General features: G+C 38.3%; 2 protein-coding genes across 4 annotated transcripts in view; one reads left to right on the forward strand and one right to left on the reverse strand.

Moving 5' to 3' along the window:
* Window positions 1-6,993, reverse strand: part of ABCB11 (ATP binding cassette subfamily B member 11) — a 44,183-nt gene extending 37,190 nt beyond the window's left edge. Inside the window, exons 1-4 of one of the 2 annotated variants that reach the window (XM_074911432.1) lie at window positions 6,918-6,993; window positions 2,576-2,597; window positions 1,177-1,224; window positions 1,033-1,081 (exon numbers count right to left, since the gene is read on the reverse strand). In XM_074911432.1, the coding sequence (XP_074767533.1) occupies window positions 1,033-1,081; window positions 1,177-1,224; window positions 2,576-2,597; window positions 6,918-6,993 (195 nt within the window). Of the gene's footprint in view, window positions 1-1,032; window positions 1,082-1,176; window positions 1,225-2,192; window positions 2,222-2,575; window positions 2,598-6,910 lie in introns of both variants that reach the window. The other variant, XM_074911433.1, reaches the window with a different exon arrangement.
* The window catches only part of DHRS9 (dehydrogenase/reductase 9), a 28,348-nt gene extending 4,596 nt beyond the window's left edge, over window positions 1-23,752 (forward strand). Inside the window, exons 2-5 of one of the 2 annotated variants that reach the window (XM_074911435.1) lie at window positions 19,097-19,445; window positions 21,067-21,325; window positions 22,346-22,509; window positions 23,382-23,752. In XM_074911435.1, the coding sequence (XP_074767536.1) occupies window positions 19,127-19,445; window positions 21,067-21,325; window positions 22,346-22,509; window positions 23,382-23,608 (969 nt within the window). In that variant the 5' untranslated portion in view covers window positions 19,097-19,126 and the 3' untranslated portion in view covers window positions 23,609-23,752. Of the gene's footprint in view, window positions 1-19,096; window positions 19,446-21,066; window positions 21,326-22,345; window positions 22,510-23,373 lie in introns of both variants that reach the window. The other variant, XM_074911434.1, reaches the window with a different exon arrangement.
* Window positions 23,753-26,281: the final 2,529 nt, after the last annotated feature.

Below are 26,281 nucleotides of genomic sequence, written 5' to 3' on the forward strand. Positions count from 1 at the left end.
GCGATGAGATAAAGGGAAAAAAGAAGTCAATGTACAAGAGAAATAAATAAAAGGTCTTTCTACAAAAAAACATAACAAGAAAACTGTAGTACTACCAGTGTTTTGCAAACCTTGCTCATAAGAGGTTTCCCTTGATTAAAAAAAAAAAAAACAAACAAAAACAAAAAACAAAAAAACCCACACAGAAAATGCACAGATATGTGATACCTAATCTCTCAGCACATCTGATGCAAACACACTCTGTTTACCAGCTGCACTTTAGGAGTTAAACATCTGTGCAAAACAGGCTACAGAATTCAGACACCCCTGCTTGACAGACACAGCCCTCTGTGTGGACAGGCTGTTCTCCCCAACCAACCAAGGGCTGAGATACTTAGCCAGGTAGAGAACAAGCCATATGGATGCAACTACACTAGCCCAGTACTACAGTCAGGACCATATCTGGACACATTACAAGCTAATTGCCTAGACTACATGCAAAGCAGAAGTAATAAAACCTCTTAGATGCAAGCTGCTAGGTTGGACATCTCTCTACAACATAAATTTTAAAATTTAGATGTTCCCTATGGGATTCCAAGACCCATCAAAAGCTAGACATACCATACAGTATTGTCCATTCCCAAGTTTCTATAGTTACCAGATCTTCTAATTCCCATGGAGCAATTACAACAGAGCTAAATTATCTGCCAGATATCACACAGCAAATTTTTGGCAGAAATAAGAATGAACCAAGTCACTTAGGTCCCTGCTGTGCATCTTAACTCTTTTCCCCACATCTTACCCGTAGGTTCAATATAATGTGCTTAATAGACAATTATGACACAAATATCAATAACTGATGCCCAGCTGATAAAATGACAAAGGGTTCTATTAAATTCCCATTGACTTTAATGGCAGGATTTCATGCCAAATGGTTTAATCCTTGAAAGTTTGGCTTAGTCACAGCTATTCCCCAAAACAACCATATAGATTATTGTCACTTATTCTGCAGCACAATACCCATAAAATATTTGTAGCCATTGCTTTCATTACCAGCTGAAAGAAGCCAACACGAATACTGTTTTCTTTCTTTCCTGATGACCTTCAAGAACAGAAAACATAAATTTATAAACATGTATTTTAGCACATATTTTCTTCTAGATGCAAAGTTAGTTCACAGAATTGAATTTAACTCACTTTTCACTTTTCTTCTCTATAAAAGGTTCTTCATATGTATAGAAATTCCTAGGAAAAAGGATAAGATTCTACATTAATTCTTTTTTCCTCTTTGTTACTTCTCTGAAGTTACCTTTTATTTGAGATATTTTTCCCAGAATTTTAAGAGACAAGCTGTTTCTTTCAGATTTCTTTGGAACCAATGATTGATGGTTCTTTTAAATATAAGACAGGTACTAGAATGGACGTTAGGTTAAAACGATCTGAAGGTTTATGTTTTGTTTCATAAGCAGCTCCTCAAAACACTGTTGCTATAATGTGGATTGTGGGTTCTTTGAGGTCAGTTATAAAAAAAACTACCATCCAAATTTTTGGCTAGTCCTTTCTTTAAGACAGAGGAAGGTCCATAGTGGCAGTAGAATTTCTCACCCTACCAGACGGGGGTTTTTTTCAGTGCTCACATTATGTGTTGCTATTCTCTATGATCAGTTAAAATCTAAAGAACTAGTAGTACCATTATGGATGGGATCCATACTATAGCAAGTAATCATCAGCTGTGTACATTCAGTAATGAATGAGTGCGGATTTTCAATTTGGATAGGGTTTTTTAATGAAACAAATTAATTCAAACTATATTTGTCATGAACAGTTTTCAGAAACCAGATCCTAGAAATTCTGAAGGAAGCTTCATATGTGTAGTAGGTAGGACCACATGTGTGTTACATGTCCAACAGAACCCAGGTTTCAAGATGTGTGCAAGGACCATGGTAGATCTTGAATACTGGGCTGGTTCTCTCTGAGATGGGCAACCTGACAAAGACAAAAATTAAGAGATGCTCTTGCTTCCTCATTCTAGGACTAGTTCTTAGACTGTGTCCACTGTGTCAGAAAGAGTTGGCATAAATTACAGCACCCATTAGGATGTCCAGTCTGCTACAGAGTTGTCTCAAGATGTAGGAATAGGGAGGCTCTTAACCCCATTCAAATCTCAGATTATAGCTGAAGTTGAAGGTCTCTAAATAATTTCATCTTTTAACTATCTAGAATTCTACATTTAATATCTGAACTCAAATGAAGTGAGATAATTCCTTTTATTTTAAAGTCTCACATTAAGTTTTAAGATAAATTAATCAAGATTGATTAAAATTCCTTGAAAAACTCATTTCTCAAACTAAAAGCACTGAAGAAAGATAAATTTGAATATCAAAAACATTTTCAGAAGAACAACAATATTTTGCTGCCATTATTCTTTCTGAGACTATTTTGGTCTACCTGTACCAAATACAGCAGTTCAACTCCTGGAGAACAGTTCTTTATTAATTACCATATATTCTATAAATACATCGATTTGATCCGATGATATTAACGTCTTTGAATATTCCTAGAAATATTGATTGCTCCATTTGTGTACATTACTTACTCTGATTTCTTGAAGCTGTTACCTGTTAGAGAAAATAAATACACAATCTAGTTAATAATTATTATTAAAGTCCATGATCTTATGTAGACATGTGAAACATAAACCCTAGAACCCCATGGGACCTGATCATTCCTGAGTTATAAGCATATCATTCCCACTGATAGCCAGGAACAAGAACTGACATGTGTCCAAAAATTCACTGGTACGTTTATAACAATTTATGCATGTCTTCTCTTGAAGAAGTAGTCTCAAATTTTCAGTCCCCCAGATGACAAAATGGTTTTCACTAAGTACATTATTCAGAACATTTGCCAACAGCCAACTTATTTTGATTGCAAACTATTTGCTAGTATTCAAGTACTTCTCTTCTTGGACACTGCCTCACTGAGGAACACTACTCTACTGCAGTTCATGCATGCTACCTGAAAGGAGTAGTGGCAGCTCCTCACTCTTGCCTTCCAGCAATTTAGAGACAACAAAATCCTGTGGAAGAGAGGCAGCTCTGCTTCTGGAGGGTAAGATGAACTTGTCACACTGATGTCTGTTATTGGGATACTCTCTAAGGGACCACAGCTTAGAGAAATGGAATTATACTACAAGATACAATTATCTATAGGGCAACTCCTTAGTCCCCAGAACAGGTCTGGATTTAGCTCCCTTTTCAAGGGTTGTTGTTAAATGCTTCATACCTAAAGCACAGCCTGTGTTGGCAGGGGCCCCCAAAGAATTGTCATCATAAGGGCTGATGTAGAAAATATTTGCTGTGCATCACTTGGGATGACAATGAATAAAGAGATGGTTTTATGTATAGAGCACACTTGGATAATCTAAGGGCACTGGGCACATGCACCTTGCTCGTTTACGATGCTGTTGGCAGCCCAGGATCAGGTTCAGAACTATGGTATGCTTTTCAGGCAGTGCCTTCCTTTCTTCACATCTAGTGACAACACTGGGCATGCACAGGCCTGTCTCACAGAGCAAACACAGAGGAATATTGGGTCACAATTCACAGAGGGTGCAAAGAAGTCACTGCAAACACAAATTTTGCCTCCATCATTTTCCTACCGAAGGGAAGAAGGCTTTTCCACTGTCTCTAGGGTTTTGCATTTCCAGTGTTAGATGGAAGCAGTCTGAGTTTGGGACTGAAGGAACAGCTGATTACATCTCCTTTTTGGGGTTAATAAGATAATTATTTAGCTTTAACTAACAGTGAGTCTATTGGTTTTATTCTGTTCTGTTTGTAACTTGGGGATGATAAAAAGAAAATTCTTTCAATAAGAACATATGTGTATTCGAAGAATCACAGACATTTTTCCAGGAAGGTTCTACTTTGTAAAATTGTCATTACAAAGAATCATTTGGTGTTAGAGAAGATCTGACTGTGAAGGAAGAAGAAACATCTGTTTGCAGTTTTTTGAAGTTTGATGGCTGGTAACAGCTGTAGTTGTTTGAAACCGTTCCTGGAAGATTCTCCATGGTTTGTCGAAAAAGTTCAGGTTTAGAGAAAGCTTCCTCTGCAGGCTGGTAATGCAAAGTGTTTTGCAAGAAATGAAGGAATTGGTTACTAGTTTAATAATGGGAGGAACAAGAGTCTGGTGAAACAACTTTCTGAGTCATATCAATTTAGAGAGCAAAATAAACATTCTTCAAAGGTGAAGAAATCCTTATCTATTAACTTGAAGAGGGAAACAAGAGTATATCAATGCTATTCAAGACTGCGAGGAACTGCAGGCCAGCTCTTGTGGACCAGCAGTTTTTAAGAGGAGGAGAATTTGAAATTATGTTACCTATGCTTAATTTGAGAGAAAGAAATAGATTAATAACAATTCACACCGCTACAACTGAAAAAGTGAAAAAGAGGACAGAACATGATTTTTATAGAAAAGAATGTGGAGAAGATGAAAAAATTTATTAACCCTAAAGAAAAAAGCTATGGTAATCTTTGAATGCTCAAAAAATTTTGAAAGAGGCATTAAGGCATGTAAGAAAGAAATGTTACAATTTGAAGAAACAGAATCAGAGAAAAGTGGAAGGACATTGCCAAGAATCTGAGGTTTTGCTGGTATTGTGAGAACACAGTAAAAGTTAAGCCTGAGGAAATCAGATACTCAATTCAAGTGATGAAAAATTGTACTCAAAAGGCTCTCAACTAAAGCTGGCTCTTAACTACACCTACAGATGTAGTGTTCAAAGGCTGATCCAGATATGGCTAATTCTTACTAATATGTATAAAAGATGGTTATTGAAACAAACCTCACTGATCAATCAACAGAATGCCAGTAAATTTTTAAAGCAATGATGTGTGCTTTGGGAAAGGTGCTCCAGCAGTTCAACAAACTGCTCACTACATTAAGAAGAAAACACAGTGCATTTCCAAGGAAACTGAGAAACCAGAGGCAAATTCACCTCTTAGGCCATAAAAACCCCAATTGTGAAAAGAGGAATAGATTTGGTCCCCATTGAAAGTCTTCTGCCAAAATCCCATAACAAGTAAAAGCAACAAGTAGGTAAGACAAACCAGCAGATGAAAAACAATGCCCCCAAACCAGCTAGATAAATCTGGGCAATCTAGGAGTTCTAAGTAAGTGTTTGGAACAGACAAAGAGTCTTCTGTCCCAGAAGTCAAATGACATATCCCCTTAACCTAATCACTCCCTTTTCTCATCATTCCTCCTGCCTCTCCTCCAATATTAGAGTCCACAATGCCCCCTGCACTGAAACTGCCTTTAGTTAGCAGCCTAAGTGAGAAGTTTTAAAAACAAAACAAAACAGCAGGGGAGGGGAGTAAGGAGATCTGTACTGCTTCAGCATGAAAATGGCTGCTCATGCCAGCAGGATGCAGAGCAGTGTGCTGGGGTAACAATATACTGTGGAAAGAGCAGACTTTCAGAGAACATTAATATTGGTTTCTTTCCCAGTCTTGGAGCTGATGTTGCTGTGTTGCAGACTTTGAAATCAGCTGCAGAATCTAGCATGCCAGCTTTGGTTTTAAGAATACATTCAAGCTATTTGGAGGATCATTTCCTACTCTATCTTCTTACCAGGTGAAGCAATAGATTTGAAGTTCCTAACAAAAACAGACCTTTGAATCTGTTGAATAGGAGATTACCTAGTCTATCAGAATAATCCCAACACAGTGAAAGAAATTTGATGAGGGTGGTTAAAACCAAAGGAATTATCTGGCTAACACAGAGAGACAGAAGATGGGAATATAACACCTTCTGCACATGAAGCTTTTGTTCAGTTTCTAATGCCAGAGCAATAAAAAAGTACATGTACAGTCTTCTGATGGAACGGCTGCTTTTATGTTTCCAGGTATCAGTCAATCTCTATGAAGATAACCAGGCAGGGTTTAGCCCAAACTCAGACTGAATACTTCAAATGTGTTCAGACTCTACTGCTACGCCCACAGTCCTGTGAGACATCCTATTATAAAGGTTGGAAGGAAATCCCAAACCCAAACAATGAATTATACTAGATTTGATAATACGACTTAGCATCAATCGGCAACTACTAAATTTAAAAAAAAAACAACTGATACCACAGATCAAGTTATAGCTGGGACACTGTGCTGCTATATATCAGGGAGAGAGGCTTTAAGAGGGCTCTTTTATTAAACAAAGTCTTGAAAAAGTTTGATTATTGTCTGGAATTTCATTATATACATGGTTATGTGAAGAATTTTGCTGCATGCCACAAGTTTTAACAAAAGTTAGATGCGTGTTTCCCATGGAACGAAAGAGGGCAGACTGCCTTAAACCTGAGCTGTTGTCTAGGCAGGGGAAAAAAAAAAAATCACTGTAACTCAGTCTAGTATGGTTTGCTTTGGTTTCTTTTGTTGGTGAAAAATAGTTCCAAGAGAGAGGGACTGTCTTTCAACATGATTCTCCAGTTTTCTGGAGGTAATCTGTCATAAAGTATTTCAAGTGAAATAAAACTGCATAGTCTTTATCAGCATCCAGCTTGATTGTTCTAACAATACATCTGATGAATTAAAAGAAAAAAAGAGAACCCAAGATAAAAAAGCATCCCTCCTCCCCAAGCTGTGTTTTGCTCAGAGCCAACCTGAGCGCACCTATTTTTGTGATGAAGCAGGTGAAACTGGGACTGAACGCCACATTTGTAAATCCCTATAAGGGAGTATGGATTGTTGTATGTAGTTTTTACAGAAAAGTTGTTTTGCAAGCAGTATACTCATAACAGCAGGTACCACATAACTCTGTATTTATTTCACAGATTATTTGCTTTGTATTCTGTAGACTATTTGCTCCACTTAGGCCACCCACCACCTATTTTACATGCTTTATAAAATAAGGAGTTGACTGAAGAATAAACTTCTTACATTTGCCATCCAAGTCAAAAGCATAGTTATCCTCTCCCAATCGCTTGATGCTACGCAGAACGACAGGGTCAGACATGATGATTAGTTGCTTAAGTCAGAAGTCCTGGGGGGGGGGGGGAGGAAAGAGTATCAGCATATGTTTGTCTTTGAACATGTAACTATATTACGTTAAACTACTGCTTACCTCAGTTTTGCCCTCATTATCCCAGGGCAGTGCCGCTGCTCACAACACAAGTTATAACAGAATATATATCCCAGACACAGTGAAACAATGGAGTAGAAAAACACCTCAAAGCATGTCTGACTCACCTAAGTGCAAGGCCTCTGAAAGGTTTCAGTGCCTCGAGTGAGGGCCACTCCACAGGGCTTTGCAGCCCACTGCAAACAGCCCTGTCCCCATTAATGGCTCTATTAAAATAAAATACCACTTCTGTGCAGGTGATACCTGTAGGTTATAGACTGAGATACTAATATGACAGATCTTGCCTCAGTTACAGGGGAGCAGCAGGCAGGAGACCTGCCCTTGCCTTGTCCTGTGCCATCTGGCTGTGGCCATCAGGACCGTGAAGGGGGACAATCGGGGAACAGGAGGGGTGACCAGGGGGAGACCCCCAGGCCACAACAACATCTGCAGAATCACCACCACCAGCTGCCCTCCCACTGCTCTTGTCTGGGATGAGTTCCCCAGCAGATCTGATCCTCTGAACAGCTTTATTCCTAATTGGTCACACTGACATGCTGAGCTGATGTCATACATGAGAAGAACTAAGGAGACAAAGTTAACACTTTTTTGTGAGGCAAAATCTGCCAGTAACACTAGTTTTGGCCAGGCAGGCGTAGCATCTGAGATGGCACCCAAGGAATAGTGCTGCAGAAGCCCTCTCCAAAACATGTTCTTTTATAACCACAGTTATCTCATCCACACCTTTGTTTAATGTAACGTATCTCAAAGCATAGTTACGATGCCTTATTCCAGTCATTAAACATCAACACTTGTATGTTTATACTTCTATATAAACCTCTGAAAACCTCTCATTTATATAAACCTCTGAAAACCTCTCATTTCAAGTATATTACAACACATTCAGATATCAAAGCTTTAACAACTTTTACCTAAATAACACAAGAAGTCTTCTGTATAAAAGACACATTTCCACAGTTGGTGTTACACACCTGACTTCCCAGCCAGCTGTTTTTACCTATTTAGCCCTCTAAAGGAACAACTTCTTTTCTGCTAATAGTAGTATAACGACCAAAATCCTTCATACTGGCAACAACAGTGTGATTAGCTATAGCTGGGCAGTTCCTCACAAGTGGGAAGAGCTGAGAAGCACCTTGGCTCTGAAATTACCAGAGGATGAAGGAAATAATACACCTATTTCTGGTTTGAAATGGAGCAACACAATAGGAGCCAGAGCAGTGGTTCAGGATGCATGGGTGACTTTTAATAATTTCAGTTCCCATAAAATCCCAACCTTTCAATTTTGTTACTTTTCCCTCCAAACTAGCTTTCAAGAAATGCTGATTCCCAACAAAACTCTTCTCTTTTTTATCTTCTGCTCTTGAATTTTATGTGTACATCTCTTGGCACATCACTGAATCATCAGTAAGTCAGGCTGGAAAGTCCAAAGTCTCTTGATTAAATCTAAGCATCCAAGGCAAAGTTCATTTATTCTTGTTTCATTTTAACTGACGTTTATCAAAGATGTCTGAAGAACTCCCCAGGAAATTAGTGCTTCACTATTCTTATTCCTAAAATTGTTTTTCCCTAATGTCTCCTCTGAATCTTACCTGTCATAATTTAAACCCCTTACTTCTTGTGCAATCCACCAAGGGTACAGAACATAATATTCCTTTTCACTTTGTAAGTAGGCTGTATTTATTTGAATAATACTGGAAAGTCTCCCTCTTCAGATGAAGTAAGCAACTCATTCAATTTTCCTTGGTAGGGTGTATTTCCTAAACTTCTGATAATTTCCACTAGTGTCCTCTGGATTCTATCACATCTTTCCTGAAGTGATGAGTGCATAACAGCACTACAGCAACAGTTTTACCAACACTGAGCAAAGGAGAAATATTATTTCATGTTTCACAGATTATATTCCTGTTTATGCAACATAATATGGCATTTGTTTTTTTAACAGAAGTATCACATCATTGATTCACATTCAGTTTGTAATCCACCAAAGCCACCCACTTTTTGCAAACAGTTTGCTACAGAGCCAGTTGCTTTCTGAACTACATTTTCACAGTTGATTAATCCTGCCTGCTCTTGTCTATATTTAATAGCACCTTACATTCTTCAGCCCATTTTACCTGTTTGTTAAGGGGATTTTGACTTCTAGTTCTGTTCTTCAGCATACCTGCCGTCTGTTTTATGTCATGATCAAATTTAATAAGGATGTTCTCTATTGTGTAATCCACATCATTATAAATATTTCTGGATTATACCAGAAGCGAGACAGACCTCTGCAGAACTTCATTCAGTGCATCCATTCATTTGGACATTGGTTCATTAATTGCTACTCTATAGATGTAGTTTTTCTTGCCTAAAAGTTTTTGATGAGCAGAGATGATTTACTCATCCTCTGGCTGGTAAATTCTAATCCCCTCACATTCTGTGACCCCCTAAATTTTGACCCAAATTCTCTCCTTAAGTAAATGTGTAAAGCCAAATTACCACTGTAATAGCAAAATGTCTGGCCAGGACTAGAATAGTCACTTACAACATAAAATCACAGGAGCTTTTAATTAATCCCCACATAGAGTGAAAAAATTTACAATTTTAATCACAATTTTTCCATTCTCTGAGACAGATGGCAAATGGGCTGAACAAATTATAGTACGTCCTTAGTTAAAATCTCTACCATGTGCACGTTTCCAAGTTCCCTTTCTGCTTTTTTATACAACAGAGAAAGAATATAACACCTGCTTCTGACCAGAAAAAGGAAAGCATCATACACATATCACTGTTTCACATGGGACCGATCTACAAATCATTAAATTTTACTTCAGCTGGATTTGCATCAGGCATATGGAAGAGGATTTAACAAGGGCTTAATTTCCAGATGACATTATTAAGTTTATATTTAAATAAATGTAGCTTCCCAAGAAACGCAAGCATTTATTCCTGGCAGCTTTAAGTCCCTTGAGATTGTTTTCACTGAAGATGAGAGTGACAATTTTCATCAACTAGGAAAAAATTTTGACTCCTTCCATGAAAACACAAATCTTATTCTGCTCCTTCCCTGTTGCTGTGTCTGATAGATTAAAAGAGTCTCAAACAGAAGATCTCCAAAATCTCCGAAAGTTCCGGAAGTTTCTTAAGAAAATAAAAGTTTCTCAGCTCATTTTTGGCAGTTCTGTCAGTGATCACATTCTCAAGACAATATTTTTTAATATGTCAATTCAGTTGTGAGGTTGGAGCTGGATATCTGAAAACAGATTTGTGCTCCATTTACAGAGTTTGACAGTGGTGGCACAGATCCTTCACAGTGACATGATTCTAAGGAAAATACAACTTAAATATGCAATTGGCATAAGGCAGGCCAGTTTTTAATCTTAAGTATATGTTTTTAGGAAGGACACAGTTAAAAAAAAAAAATTACGAATTTTAAAGAAAGCCATCAGTGTGATAAAAATAATCAAATCACATTTGCATCTTTGTTAAAGCTTCTTTTTGGTTCAAATGATTAAAACACCATTGGTTGAATGAATAATTTCCAGAAGATGCCAACTGCACCTATGCACTCATACTTTTTTCTGCAAAAAATAGTTCACCACAATGATAATTCTATTAACAACTTGTTCTTAAACATAAAGCCATCATTTGCTTCTAGATCTAGTACTGACTGCTTTGCACTGCTTAGCACATGAGTAGTGGAACTATATAAAGAAAGCTGAGCTTATAGACAAACTGTTGGTTTTACACTGAAATTACTATAACTGGAAATGTCACCTGGATTATGAGAACGTGTTCTGCTGGAGTAAAGAAGCAAAGTTCCTACTTGTTCGCTATTAGGCTAAATCTAAACTTTAAGGGTGGTATTTCATTCCAGCAGCTTTAAAATACTTTACAACTTCACAAATGTAGAAACCTATTTAAATTGATAAAAACCATTTGAACCAAACTACTGAATGTGACTCCCAATGAAAAGCTATGAAGTGGTTAAAAAACCACCCCCACTGCATTTCTGCTTCAGAAAGATAATGGATAATGTCATACTAGAAATTGATGAAGAAGGCAAAAGTAAAGCAAAGCAAAGTCACTCTCTGCCTGTCCCCTTTCAGCTATTTATTATTTGACTTTGCAACCATAACATCTATATGAAATTTTGTAATAGAACACTGTAAAAATAAATCTGTCCGTTAAATGCTGGTATAAAACATCATGCTGGGAAATCTCATTTCAGCGCTTCCTCTGACACTGTATTTTAATGCTATGAAATGTATTTTGCAACTAATTTTTTTTTAAGCCTGAATGCTGATGCAGTTTTAAATAATAGGAAAAGTAGAAAAAAACCCCAATGATTGATAGAGTTGAATAAGAATTCTAGTTACAAACACTTGCTAGAGCTAAACTTTCTGGAATGATGTCACTTTTCCAATAAAATTGTGACCGTCCCACATTTTTGAAAGGAAACACATTTTTCCTATATTTTTCTAAAGCTCAATGTATCAAATACTATCCACATACTATCCTGTCCAGCAGGCATCATTCATTAGCTGATTTAAACAGATTAATATAACAGATTAGCATGCCATACAATAATATAACAATAATAATATTATTATAATAATAATAACAACCTTCCTCAGAGTCTGAATGTTTAACTGGGGATCACTTCCAACATCTTGAAAAAAAATGCTGCTGATATCTGCATTAAAAATGATTTAGATAATAGAAATCAAAGATAATAGAAAGCTTTAGATCATCGCATCTACCTGTGTGTGTGCAAAATACCTCAGAAACTGAACTAAAGAGAAACAGCATTTTACTCTATCCAGTTAAGGTATAGCTGCTGGATTTTTGGTTAACAAAAATCTTTAAGGATTTTCAAATCACATCTTTATTCAGATTAGATATTTACTTAACATAAATGGGGTGGGAAAACCCAATGAAAATTGGTCCTGAAAGCACTAGCTTTCATTTTCTTTAAAACTAGTTCCTCAGATATTGATAGCATACATGCAGAAAGACTTTTTGCTTCAAAAGATAACTTGAATGTCTTGTTCTTCAAACAGTCCCATTAAGAAGAAACCAAAAAATCCCCAAAAGACCCAAGTAAACAAACAAAATAAAAACAATCAAACAAACAAAAAAACAAACCCTAACTGTGCAAAGGGAATTTAGCATTTAGCTTAAATTGTTCTGAAGGAAAAATACAGGTACTTTTCAGTTCAGGAAGTCCCATCAGTTAACTCTGAAACATTAAACATTATAGATTTTTTACTCACCTGTGGCTTTGAAAAATCATGTATCATAGAACAAATTACATGAATCCTGTTCAATTAGTCAGTAAAGCACCCAACCATGTCTCATCGTGTTTCATTATTCTAGACCATTTGTCAGAACTGAATCTTTAAATTGGGCATTGGCTATTTGCACCTGGGTCAATAACCGTGCGGTCACAATGGTTACAGTTCATTGACATTTAATGGAGGGTTTAAATTTGACTAATGTAATCTCACAACATAAAGTCAGGGCACTTGGAAAACAGTTATACATGAGGAAACCAAATGGTTCTCTGGAAAAAAAAAACCTCACAATGAATGTACGGGAAGAGATTATTATAGCATTATTTTATCAGCTTTAGTATAGAATTACTTTATTAGCCATGCAATAATTCAGCTACACTATGGTCCCTGCAGTAAATAGCTGAATAATATGAAAACTATCAGCTGAATATTATGAAAACTGGTTCAGAAATCAAGCGAAATTCAGATTAAAATCTTGCTCAAAAGCTTTGTTTACTAACCTATAACTTGTCCCTCTCCCCATGGTTTTTAATATTTTACCACTCTTCCTTTAAAATGAAGATTTTTACCACCTGGAAGCTCCAAGTAGTAGTGAATTCTCTTTGGAGATGAGCCCTCCATGGATTTTTCAATAAGAGACACTGGTGAGGACAACGCTATGACCTCAGCCAATATCACTACAGTTTAGAGGGAAATGGCAAACATGGTTTAGTTCCCCTCTGAAATCAATTCTCACTTCGGAGAAGAGCCCTGACTGATAGAACAAGATAGAAAGGCAATGCCTTAATCTTAGTGACTGTCAGCTCTCCTAAAGCCTTCTGTGCTCTCAAATTTTCCATCATAAAGCCTCATACACAAAAGTGCATCACAATTAAATGTAGTTAACCAGAACACCATTTTCCTTGTATAGCATCATTACTGAGTTCACAGTGACAGCATAACCAACTACAAACCCAGTGTCTTCTCCCATTAACAAAAAGTTGACATCTGTACTAATGTACACAGTATAGCTTTGAGAATAACACTATCTGAGATAATGTCACAGTGCTAATCATCTTGTCCACCACATGTAGAGCCAGAGAAAAAAAAAAAAAAACAAACAAAGTTACTTGTAGTGCAGAGCACAGGAGTGGAAAGGCTGGAAGAAAAATTATATGGTGGAGCAGAACTCTGCTTTGTTTCATTCTCCTCTGACAGCTTCTTCAGGAGCAACATGGCCAAAGGTCATGTAATGCCTTTGCTTTTCAAGGTACTTGAGCAGAGCTCACACTTAGCATGCAAGAAGTCCAGCATCTCCAGACAAGGCTTCGCTTGCCAAAGACAGAATATAATTTTGGTTTTACACAAATTACTTCAGTCTTTTCACATTCAGACTTTGCTCATCTAAGCATTGGAAAAGTGTGTGCAGAGCCCATTTTCACAGTGCTAACAAAGAAGAGCAAGGCAGTGATGAATTGGAGCTGAGACCACAGACTATCCCAACTTTTCTGAAGGTCTCTGCTCCCTTCTAAATCTCCTTTTCTCTCAACTCATCCTTACAAAGAATGCTGAAGAATAATAAATTCTGACCTGACTTCATAACATGGGCCATAAAAATGAATCTATGTTGAAAAATCATCTGTCTGTGTAGAGTGGAGAACATAAAGCACTCAGTTTTGGTCCTACTCCCAGAGTCACCTTCCCCTTTTACAGCTGCTAGTAGAAAAACTAGTCAAATCCCCTCCATCTCCTCAAGCCTTCTTGTACTTTGTTTCCTTCTGATATCCTGGGACGGGAAAACAGTTTCTGTTGCTAGAGTCAGCCCTCCAGTGAATGAAGAATTAGCCATTGAACTAAAACAATAGGGAGCAGGACTTCTGCCGAGGAGGCAGAGGGCAGATTCATTGCTGAATTTTCATAGGGGACACATGCAGAATCTCTGAATTTTGCTAGGTTATAGATATGATTTATTTCATGAAAGATGAGCCATACTGTCAAGATAATTCCCCTCAGCTATGGGCAGAGTTGAAGGGAAACATTTTGCTTACAGCTCTCATCATTTTAACACCTCTTTGCACAGGAAGTAAAAGATCACTATTCATTGAGCCAAATGCAGTAAAATAACTGCTTCTTCCCTCAATCTGAATAGCTGTTTATTCCAGTATATTACCACTCCAAATGAATTTATCCTCTCTTCCCTGGATTTTTTCCTATAATTCATAAGAGGACTTGAATAAAAATGAATCTTAGTTATTTCCATACACATCATTTCTCGGTAAGAAATGAAAGCCCATGTGCTCTTTTGGCACAGGACTCCTTGGCATTAAGATGTATTTTATAATCTATTTTATTCCAGTATTGACAACAGCTAGTAGTAAAAATCAAATACAATGCTTCCAAAACTTCCTAAAGATAGCCAGAAATTTATCAATAAGTGCTTACAGCCATGGAGGAGTAGGGGGCCACAGTTTTCCACCAGGTGAATAGACTGCCACTTTAGGCTGAGACTCCAGAAGAGCAGCTTGTTTCTGTGTTTGGCTTTAAAGTCTGTATGCAAATACAGCAGTCTGGACTCTCTTGCCTGACAGAAGGCATGGAGCAGACAGCTTTTTTGCTTCATTAATTTATTTTTTAAGCATTCATAGCCAAATTTATTTCTGTAGCTAGCACACAGTGATTACAGGGCCAAGAATCCAGACACCGGATTTTTCACTTGAGTTCAATCACTATCTTGATTGTGCCACCTCTAGTGATAGCACCTCAGAGTGTCAGAAGTGTAAGGCAGATCTCAATATTGTAGTATACATCTGCTTCTGTATGATGCTTTTATTTTCCTGTTCTTTGATCCTTTGAAAAACAAAGGAAAACACTTTGTTCGCGTCTTTATTTCTCCCAGTTTTTAAAATTAATTTTTGTTAATTTGCTCCACACGCCATCACAATTTTTTCATCTAAATGTGTGAAGGTGAAAGTAAAGTGAACTCTAAATAAAAGCAAGTTACAGTTCTCTAGGTACCCTGATTTAAGGTAAGGGACATTTGAAAGAAAGTATATACCGTTTGCAGCTTGAACTATTAGACAGATGACCCACATTTATTCTTGGAGTGTCACTTGTTAAATACTGTTTATGAAATTATTCTAAAAAAAATACAGGTTATAAAAATATCTGGAGGACAAAACCAGCAAAACTGGTCTGGAAGAGAACAAATTCCTCTGTGGGACTCTGATCGGGGCAGAGACTGAAGGAAGCTGCAGGAAATGTCAGTACACACACAGTCAGGTTGGCAAGTACCCACATGTTGTGTCTTCATTATTTTCTTGGCACCACAGCAGTTATACAAACATGACTATTCACTTTGTACAATGTAAAGTAAATTTTACACTGAGCTTACTGATTTGTGATTTATGCTATTAAAAATGAGATTTTGTCAATCCCATGAGGTGCATATGTACATTATTTTTTTCAATGCAGCATGACTTTTGAGTAAGTTACTGTCCTTTTCAAAGATCTTCAGCAAGTGTTCTACAAAGAAACCTCCTTTTTTGCACGTAAGAGCAAGAATTCCTCTTCTGATGGCTGGGTTTCATTCATTTTGCTGCAAGCAAAAAGCTGTTCAAGTCAACTAAGGTCAATTTCTTTTTTTTTTTTTTTTTACAATCAAACTACATTTCTTCATACTGAAATGGAGAATAGCAGATACTTTTCTTACAGTGAAATAAGGAAAGTACCTCTGGGCACAATGGGGATGTTTCTGTGAACACGACTTACTCTTGTGATGGAAAGTAAGAAGACCAAGTTGGTGATTGTTGGGAGCAGATACCTCCAGGTGCGAGACTAACACCAAGAAATAACTTATTTCTTCTCCCATTGTCTAAATCACAATCAGAGACATTAAGTCATGGTATATTTATTTCTCAGCCACAAAAAATGGTATACTGAAACTGAAAAATACCGTCTGGAGTGGGTCCAGCAGGGAAGCTGGGAAGTAGGCAGCAAGGGTCTTACCTCTACTAACTTGCCTCATTTCTATAGTTAGCCTCTCACCATCTGCTCTTGGGACGTACCAGAAGCAGTTGATTCTACCTAAGTCTGGCAGCTGGTAAGGATTTTTTCTCCATTTTGAACACTGGTGCAAATAAAAATAGCAGAGATAGCAACAAAACTTCTAAAAACCAAAACCAAACAGAACTACCTCTGTAAATTTTAAATGCAAGCTATAACTTTAATATCAAAATTAAGTGACTCAAACTGTTAAAATAAAAAAAAAAAATCAGAAATAAATCTCTGAGAGTGTCTGCTCCAGCCTCTGGGCAACCAGACCCTCAGTCTTCTCTCCTGTCCCTGTCAGAAGGTGGCACATCCACATGGGCCTGCCTGTACCCTCCACCTCCACTTTCCCAACCACTCTCAAGTGCCACCACTCAAATGCCTTTGGAGATTCTGACTGAGAGCCTCTTATCACTCTCCCTGCTGGAAACTAGATAAAAATATTTTTTTTTCTGGATGAGCCCTTTGGGTTTTTTCTGTTTTGGTTTGTGGGCCCTATAAAAAATTGGAGATAGATCTTTACAATGCAAAGCCGGGCCTCTGTGGGCAGCCCTGGACCTGTCAGCCTCCTTAGCAGCCTGGAGCTGGAAACACAGCCTGTACAAAGCACTCTACCTGAAAACCTTGTAATGTCACCACTTTATTAATTTGATATGAAGTCCCACTGCCCCACTGATTAAGGATCACAGGGACCAAAAGTTAACCCTGATCATCCAATTCCCCTGTTTGTAGACATGCCTGTTGCCATGGCAAAAACGGGCCTTTTCCCTCATTCTAGCTTAATTGGCTCTTAGTTTTATTTATTGACCAGATTACAGGCCAAAACTCTGTTCTGTTTATGTTAGTTTACTAATTATACTTCATTTCTACCTTACAGTTGACATAGGTCATGATGAAACACAGTTCTGTCTCTTTCTTCTCGAGATGGGCTCTTCTCAAACCTTCTCCACCCCTGGGCCCCCGTGGTTTGCCGCCAGGGCCAGACCCTGCACAGGCTTCAGGAAGCACGAGGTGTGGTTACCCGGCATGGCTGAGGTCCAGGGGTATGTAGGTGTTGGAGGGCAGGAGTGACAGGGAAACAGGTCTCCACGCAGCCTGCAGGAGCAAGGCTCTGGCTCTGATGTGTAACAGCCAGGGACTGCCCAGGCTGCTACTCAGCTGCAGGTGAAGGAAGGCTTGAAGGAACATGGCAACTCCAAGAAGAGCAAGGGACCTTATAAAGAGATTGGTAATTTTAATAAGGGTTACAAGAGAACGCAAGCCAGCCACTGTGCTGAGTCTGATATGCATGCGTACATAGGCCAAGAGAAAAATTTCCTTGTCTTAAAGGAACTTTGAAATACTACTCAGGGAAGGCAGTTATCTAACCACTTCTTCATACTTTCTTCACTGCTGATGCTGCAGAGGAAGTTAAGCAACAAAAACTATCATCTCAGCATTGCAATGTTTGCAACACCCTGGGTAACTTCCAGCCAACACAAGAAGCTGCACTTCACCAGCATACACGTTCTGTAAACGAGCACCATTAGCAGCCATGGAGCTTGCAGTAAAAATGGAGATATATTGAATATCCCATGTCAGAGCAGAAAGCAGTTCTATGTGCAGAAAATAAAAGAACTGTCCTGTTCCTATTATGATGCTTAAAAACTTGACAGGTGTTTGCAATATCCTTTTAAATTAAGTTTTGCCAGAGGAAAATTTGGCCATAGTAAATGCAGTTTCATTGCATCTTACCCTGCAGAGATGGATTATCTGTAAACCTCTAAAAAGATCTGTACTCTTTTACATCTATTTAGAATTATTTTTTTAGTTGACTGCATTAGGCATCTCTTGTTTTCCGGGCCATGAGCATTCATGAAGTATAACTGCATTGTTTTCTCTAAGCAGAATTTCATCCATCATCAGTAGTTACTTATAAGTTCACCATTAAGTTAATTGGAGTATAATCCAGATAAACAGGCTCTTTCCAAACCTATTTTGTAGTACCAATGTTTTCACACTCCCTGAGCTTCCCTCAAGCCCATGAAGTGCTCCAACCTGTACCCTTCTTCCTATGCTTAGGGACCACATGCACACTCCCACAGCCTAGCTGGTGGGAATTTATTTCTTGAGAGACAGACTGGCACTGGCAACCAAAGGTTTTAGTAAAATAAAGTAAATCATTATTCCTGGCTAGTATTGCTTAAGTATCCATGGTAACAAGAAAGATTCTGGGTTCTGCTGATCTTGCTTGAACTTTTGTTGCCAGCTGGCCCCAATCTTACTCTAATTTTCTATGAACTGACACTAAGTTCAGACATTTCTGTTGGTTTCCATGCAAATATTTAATATTTGCTACTGTTTTTTCTTTTCACTTTTGCTACTCAGTGTTTCCCCCAGATATGTTCGGTGGGAGCTTGCTGACCTGGCAGCAGTAACCTAAAACGCATTATTCTTTGTAATCTTATTACAATGTATCTCCAGTTCTCATTTCTGCTCAAGGAAGGACTTCTTTGTTCTGTTTTGCTTTAGCACAAGGAGGCCACTACTCTGAACTGTGCCTGCTTCTCTGAATAGCTGCAGATAACCATCTCAACACAAAAAGAAAAAACCACAACAAACCCAACCAACTAACAATCCCTTAAAAACTAGAAGCTTTTGCTTTTTTTTTTTTTTTTTTTTTTTTTTTTTTTCAGGAGAACATGTCCAGAAGACTTCAGTAAAAAATGCTTTTCTATGTATTACTCTTTCTTGGCATTGTCTCTCTATGGTGGCATTGGAAGGCAAGAGACAGGATGAAGGTTACAAATCTCACCGGAAAATATATATTCATCACTGGATGTGACACAGGATTTGGAAATATGGCAGCAAAGATTTTTGATAAAAAGGGATTCCGTGTTTTTGCCAGCTGTCTGACTGAAACAGGAGCCAAAGCTTTAAAAGCTGTGACCTCAAATCAGCTTCAGACAGTGCTGCTAGATGTTAGAGATTCAGACAATGTTAAGAAAGTGGCTGCATGGGTCAAAGCTGAAGTTCAGTCAGAAGGTAAGTGCCAGGATACCCATCTTTAAAAACAAACAAACAAAAAAAGCGCAGTAGAGTATTACTGAAAATACCATGCTACGTTCACAGCTTATTTTAATTTACACTTTAAAAGTGTGTGCAGATGTCTTGTCACCTTCCAGAAACATGGAAGAAGATGTCACTAGAGAGGTGTTTTATACATCTAGGCAAATAAATGTTTGGGAATGTGCTCAAGAAGTCAGGCTTATTGATACATCATTGTCACAACAGGAATCCAATTCCTGAAACCTTCGTTGGGAATGTTTGCACCCACATGTGTATCTGGGTTATGGCATGAGTGCTCAGCACCTCCCATGCTCTGCTACTCAGCTAGGGAACAAATTATATTAAATCTGTTTAGAAAGCTTAAAGTTTTTATTTTAAAAATTGAATATATGTAATAAATTACTTGTAAGGAATGACTATCAAAAGCAAAAGTTATATATGAAGTATATTGAATAAATCTGAATATAACTATTTTAGAATATTGCTTACAGACCATGTGAAAAATAGAAAAATCCCATATCTCTAACCCAACAAGTTGTGTAGGACAAGATGCTGCTGGTGTTACTGATGCTAATTGATTTCAGTAGGAGTGGTATTGCAGTAGATTTTACAAAGGCCCAAGATCCTATGGGCTGGATTCTGACAGTTTTGAGTCTTAAATCTCATCTAGTATGACGTGCCAATTATACTTAATGCTAAATTCCTATCTCCATTTGACCTTTCATCTCCATAAAATTGCTTAGAAGTTGCCAAATTGCTTTTTTTAACTGTGCTTATTTTCAGGCCAAAAGTTATTTTTTTCCCCAAGAAAAACTATGAGTAAGGTCAGATCAGCAAATGTATTCATTCACACAACTCTAACTGCTGATGCAAAAGAAGAGCTGGTTTTACATTTTTCTGTTTTCTCCTCCCACTTCTGAGTGCTCAGAAATGTTTTTCAAATCAATCTAGTGTTTTTTTCCTGCCTCCACCTCATTTTTTTGAGTTGGTTGCTCATTTTAAAAAAAATCCTTCCCATCCATTTGGGGCATGTCAGTCAATATGAGTCATAAGTGCTCTGCTACAACAAAAAAGTCAGTGTGGGGAAAAAGAATAGCAAAAGCCTTCTCTGTCACACAGTTCCCATGTTGTTTTCACATCTTTGAGAAGAATTTTTAAAATTTTTCTGTAATCAAGAGTTGTTCTTTATTGTCCTGGCACCTCAACCATCTCAGAACCAGAGCACACTTAGCTGTGTTTCAGGACACCATACCTGTGCCAAGGACCAGGTCTATTTCTTACACATTTCCTGTCACCCAATACAGTTGCTCTTTGCCATACCTGGTCTTCCTCTACTGCTCTTTCTCCCACAAAATGCCAACACCACCCCATGCCAAAATGCTGTGGCAAGGGAAGACTACAGAAAGTGTGATGGAAAACATGATGATAAAACCTGGACACTGAGAATAAAGCTAATACTGCAGGACATTCTTGAGCAATTCCTCCAAATCTTCATTGCCTTCTTGGTCCCTGATTTTCTGTGGTCACCCAGTTCAATTAATCTGACACATCAGGTGAAAATTTCCTTCTTGACTTTCTTCTTCTGTTTTCCCTGCAGGTCTCTGGGGACTTATCAATAATGCTGGGATTATGGGGCCATCAGTTCCTACAGACTGGTTGGATATTGAGCACTTCAGAGAACCAATTGAAGTTAATTTAATTGGACTCATAAATGTTACAATAAATATGCTTCCCTTGATAAAAAAAGCAAAGGGAAGGATAGTGAATGTATCCAGTGTTGGAGGTCGCCTGGCATTCAGTGGTGGAGGCTATTTTCCTTCCAAGTTTGGGGTAGAAGGATTTAATGACAGCTTAAGGTATGACACTCACTATGAGGAAAGACCACTCTTTTTTTCCTAAGGTCATGCAGAATAGGAGGTGATTTACAGTCCTGGCACATGGTATAAAATTGAAAAACATTAGATGCTTTGGACTAATTCTTCTTAAAAGTTCTTTTGCTCAACAAGATTATGACAGTTTTGAAACGGTACAAAGCCTGTTGGGCACACAAGCTGTCCTCAGGTATTATCACAGTGTAGCCAGTACTCTTACAGATTCACAACTAACCTATCTTAGTGTGCACAGAGGCCTTGTTGCAGAGGAACCTCCACTTAAGTGAACTGAAATGTCTTTGCAATATGAATCTAATTCTCCTAATTAAAAAGTGCACCTAGAAATTTCCAGCAGCCACTCATCCAGAAAAAATACATAGCATGACTTACTGCACAATTATAACTTTTGTCCAAGCTTTGTTCTCCAAAGTGTCTTTTCTTAATTATACTGATCATTAGTGAGATCTAGAGAACATAGCAAACTAATTCTGGAGACCACCATGGCTGCTTCTAGTAAAACAGATGGGGAGTGATTTGTGTGCCTAAATATATAGGGACATTTTAGATACCAGGACACTCACACAGGGCTGACAGATGTGAGAAGGGGCCAGAAGGAACTGTACGTATCTGGAGTATTAGTCAGAGGTCAAGAGGGAATCACCAAGACATAAAATGGCTCTACATACTTGTATTTAGGCAGCCAGCTAGGCTTACAGACAAGTCAGATGACCCATGAGCTAGTGCAAGGTGAACTAGGCTGTGAAATATCCTGTGCCAGCTGCTGCACGGTCACTGCCTGTGCATGTTCTCACTCTGTGAAGCAGGTAAAATAGTTCATCCCTCTCATTTAGGGATAACAAGCTGGAACTTCACAACCATGAACAAACCTCACAGTATCTGTGGGCTGGTGTGCCATGTAAAGACATAAATAAAAGTGTTAGTACAGCAAAAAAATCCCACGATATTAATATCTAATGCAATTAAATCTTTGGGCTGTCTTTGCAGGAGAGATATGGCAGCTTTTGGAGTTAAGGTTTGTTGCATTCAACCCGGACTGTTTAAAACAGCATTATCCAATCCAGCAAATGTTATGAAGGAGAAAGAGGTTATTTGGAATAAGCTTCCCCCTGATATTAAAATGCAATATGGAGAAGACTATTTTCAGAAAGGTGAGGCAGTTTCCAGATATTTGTGTCAAAAGCAGCAATGTATTTCTTGCTGAGAAAGCCTTGCAAAGTAGCTTTATATCTTTTAATGGTTCTGACTTTTTGGAAGGACTGTGATGTGAGAAGCTACTCTTCAAATTCATCTGCATCACAATATGTCTATTCACACAAAAGACTTGTTCTAGGAAGCTTTATTCAAATCTCTGTTAAAGATTAATTATTCCTGTTAGCATGAAGCTTTTGAGCAAATTCCCAAACAGAAAAACTTTTATCTGATGATGCAATCAATGTACTAGATGTGGTTTTCTGTCATTATTGTTTATTTATTTAGTAATCAAATAGGGATCAATTCCCTTTGGTTCTGCTAGCCCCAGTGCTGATGAAGCCATTCAGGACCAGTCTGACAGACACTTGCTAAGCCTGCTTGAACTGGGGCTACTGGTCTTTTGATCCTTGGACTTTCTTGTCCCTCAAATTTCTTCTTTACAGTTGTGTTTTCCAACTTTCCACAAAGGAATTTCCTTACTACAAGAGACTCATTTACAACTACAGCATTTCTGTTTCCCCTTGCCTCTCATATGGTTATGTATTTTTTGAGCTACTGTCAATGCTGGTTGCCTGTCCTCAGACCATACCGGCCCAGTTTTGCCATGACTGTTCCACAATTAAGTGTAACTAGACTGTTCTTGGGGTCAACTATATCACTAGGTCATTATGGATGGGCACTTGTTTCTCAAACTGCTCCAAATTCTTGTTTAGGGAGAAACAAGAAATACCAGTTTCTTAGTGAAATTGCACAGATCAGTGTGTGAGGAATAGTTAAAAGTCACCTTTCCAGTCTGTCACTAAATAATCTCTTTTTTTGAGATTTACAGATACAGTGAAGAAACAAAAACTCTCTAAGATCTGTCTTAACAAGGACATTTCTCTGGTTGTTCACTGCATGGAGCACGCCCTAACAAGCCTCCATCCACGTTCTCGTTATGTTGTTGGGCAGGATGCTAAGTGGTTTTGGAATCCCCTCTCAAGAATGCCAGCAGTTATACAAGATTTCCTATTGCTGCGGAACAGAGCAGAGCTTGCAGTCACCCATGCAAAGTAAATATTTGCCAGTATACCCTCCATCACATAGAAGGCTGATTCTATAAAAACATATCCTTTATATCAGCATGATACAAACTATACATGAAATACACATTTAAATGTAAGAAATATATCTTTTTCTCCAATATCTGCTACTATTAAAAAAACCATTACATTATTTCATTTTTAACATGTAAACCAAAATGAATAAAGGAACTATTAAACTTTCATAAATGACTGGGATTTTTCAGTTTCTTCATCTTTAAAATGCTTAGGTAGAGAACCTCTGAAAGGTCCAGTTGTCACAAAGATCCGTAAGAGAAAATTATCCCAGGAAAATAGGGAATGTGCCTTTAAGGTCCTACAGCAGGAAGAGTTTGGTCATCTTAGGCAGGGAAGGGAAGGGAAACAGGGCCTTCCTCTGGGAGAAGTGAATTCTTCTTACAATATAAACTAGGAAGGAGGGCAGAAAATCCTCCTCCTGCTTCTTTAGCAGACACCCCTATTCAGTTTTGAGGTTAAGGAAACTGTGCTTGTCTTTACCTGGTGCAGTCCTAACAAGAAAGCAAAATAAAGTACCCAAGTGATTGAGCTGGTTGGAATTCAAACCCCTTCTGACTCACAGGACCTTGCAAGATTTAGGTGACACATTTTCCTGGTCAGCATGCTAAATCTTGAAGATCAAAAGTCCAGATCTACCCCTCTCTTGTAAAGGATCTGTAGCTACAAACATAGACTGTGCATCCAATTACAGGGGCCCAATACCTGCAATTAAGGTAGTGAAGAGCTAAGGGGTTTTTTTAATTAAAACCAAACCAACCAAACAAACAAAACCAACAAAAAACAACAACTGATCTTGCAAGACTTCAACTCTGGGAGCTATTTCTTGGAATAAAAATAATAGCCCTGCTTTTTGTGAGATGCTGAGTAATCCCTGTGGAGAGGTGCTGCTCTTGTTCAAGTCCTGACACAATTGCCTGTTAAGACCCAGCTCCACTGGAATTAATCACAGCAAAGTGCTTGAGAAGTGCAGAGACCCTGCATGAGTCTGCAACTGCACATTTCTCAGGAAGCCATTTCTCACTGCCATGGAAACTACTCAGCAATGAAAAAAATGCTTTTCTCATGATGGTGAATTTGCTGTGACATGGATTAGGCTAAAGAGCAAGTTACCTAGTGGCTATCCAAATAATGCTGGTTTTCAATTTAGTTTCTATGGAGCATGCAAAGCATTAATTCTATTTTTCTTAGTGCTTAGGCTTTAGTGGGGTCATTTAACTTGTATCTGAGTTATCTGAAAAAGTTACTCCTTCTAGAGCAGGTTTGGGGTCTTAGCTCTTAACTGGCTACTCTTACTGAAGTATCGATGGCACTGTTGTAGTAGCTTTCATTTTAAAACCAACTTTCTGGAAATAAAAGTGACTGAAAACCAAGTTTTCTTTATTTAACATTTAATCCAAAGGCTGTTGTGTGGCTGTCTGGTGAGTTAGTAGCTTCCCTGTGGCAGTCTGCATGAGCTGTCAGCTTTCCAGGCAAGATATTGGTGAAGCCCAGTCAGTGAAACTCTTGGCTTCTGCAGAGCAGGCAGCATTGGGCCCTAGGGGTGTGAATATTGTCCTCTGAACATAGCACACAGCCCTGGTGTCATTTCACACAGAGCCTTTCTAGAAACTAAAGCGCTTTTTTTTCCCCCTACAAAGATTACTCAGCCAAAAGTGATTAGGGAAACAAAGAAAATATGAAATGACTCTACCTACTCTGATCTTTATCTTTAGAAATTACAGTTTGGCTGGTTTAATTCAGTCTCTGTCAGACCACAGGTATATTGTCAGCTGTGCTGAGACCCTGCCACTGTGAATGTTAATATTTAAAGGAAAATACAAAGAGAATTTGGGACTGGGCACACTAGCTGTAAATATATTATTTAAATTAGAAATGCAGCAAAACCATCAGCTGCTCAATGTATTCCTTCTCACTGTATGGAGGGCCAGATTCTGCTGGAATTTTCTCTCCAAGAACCAGATGCTTCATTTACTCAAATGCCAGCAACAAAAGCCTTCTGGAAATGAGCAAACCACAGTGTGCTCTGCTACGGCTATCAAAATCTGTCCTGCTCACAGGACTGTATGAGACACGTGAATATTTAGACATCTGTTTTTAGGGACTAGAAGAAGTTCGGGAGAAGACCCATGTCTTCCATAAGGTCAGAATGTCCTGGGGGACTGCACCCACAGGGCCTGCCTTCAGTTAGCTTGTTAGAGCCAGCACACAAAGGTGCACTTCACAACCTTCACTAGTCCAGCAGGAATAACGTCAGCTTCTTACTTTTCACTCGAGAGCCAAATTTTCCTCCCTGGTGTTACGCTTCAAGCACAGTAATTTTTCCACACCCTTTCTAGGAGTCGGGGATCTCATTATGAAATACACCTAAGGAGTCAATGGGAAATCAGTCAAGTGCTGCTTTCTGCAGATGAAAGACTCTCTCATGCCCAGCTCTCTAAAGGAAAGTTACATATGGAGTTCATATTTTGCTTATGTGGTTTCTCTTCCACTAAGCTCCCTTGCATGCTGTGCTCTGAGCAAGTCAGAGGATCCCCTGTGAGAAAGGGAACTTGTTGGAAAAATGCCCCATTTCCATGTTTTCTGAGATGTTAAGCAGGATCTATTCAACTTTCTGAAATTATTTTCTACA

This window comes from Athene noctua, chromosome 7 (assembly GCF_965140245.1).
Source record: "Athene noctua chromosome 7, bAthNoc1.hap1.1, whole genome shotgun sequence".
Classification (NCBI taxonomy): Eukaryota; Metazoa; Chordata; class Aves; order Strigiformes; family Strigidae; genus Athene; species Athene noctua.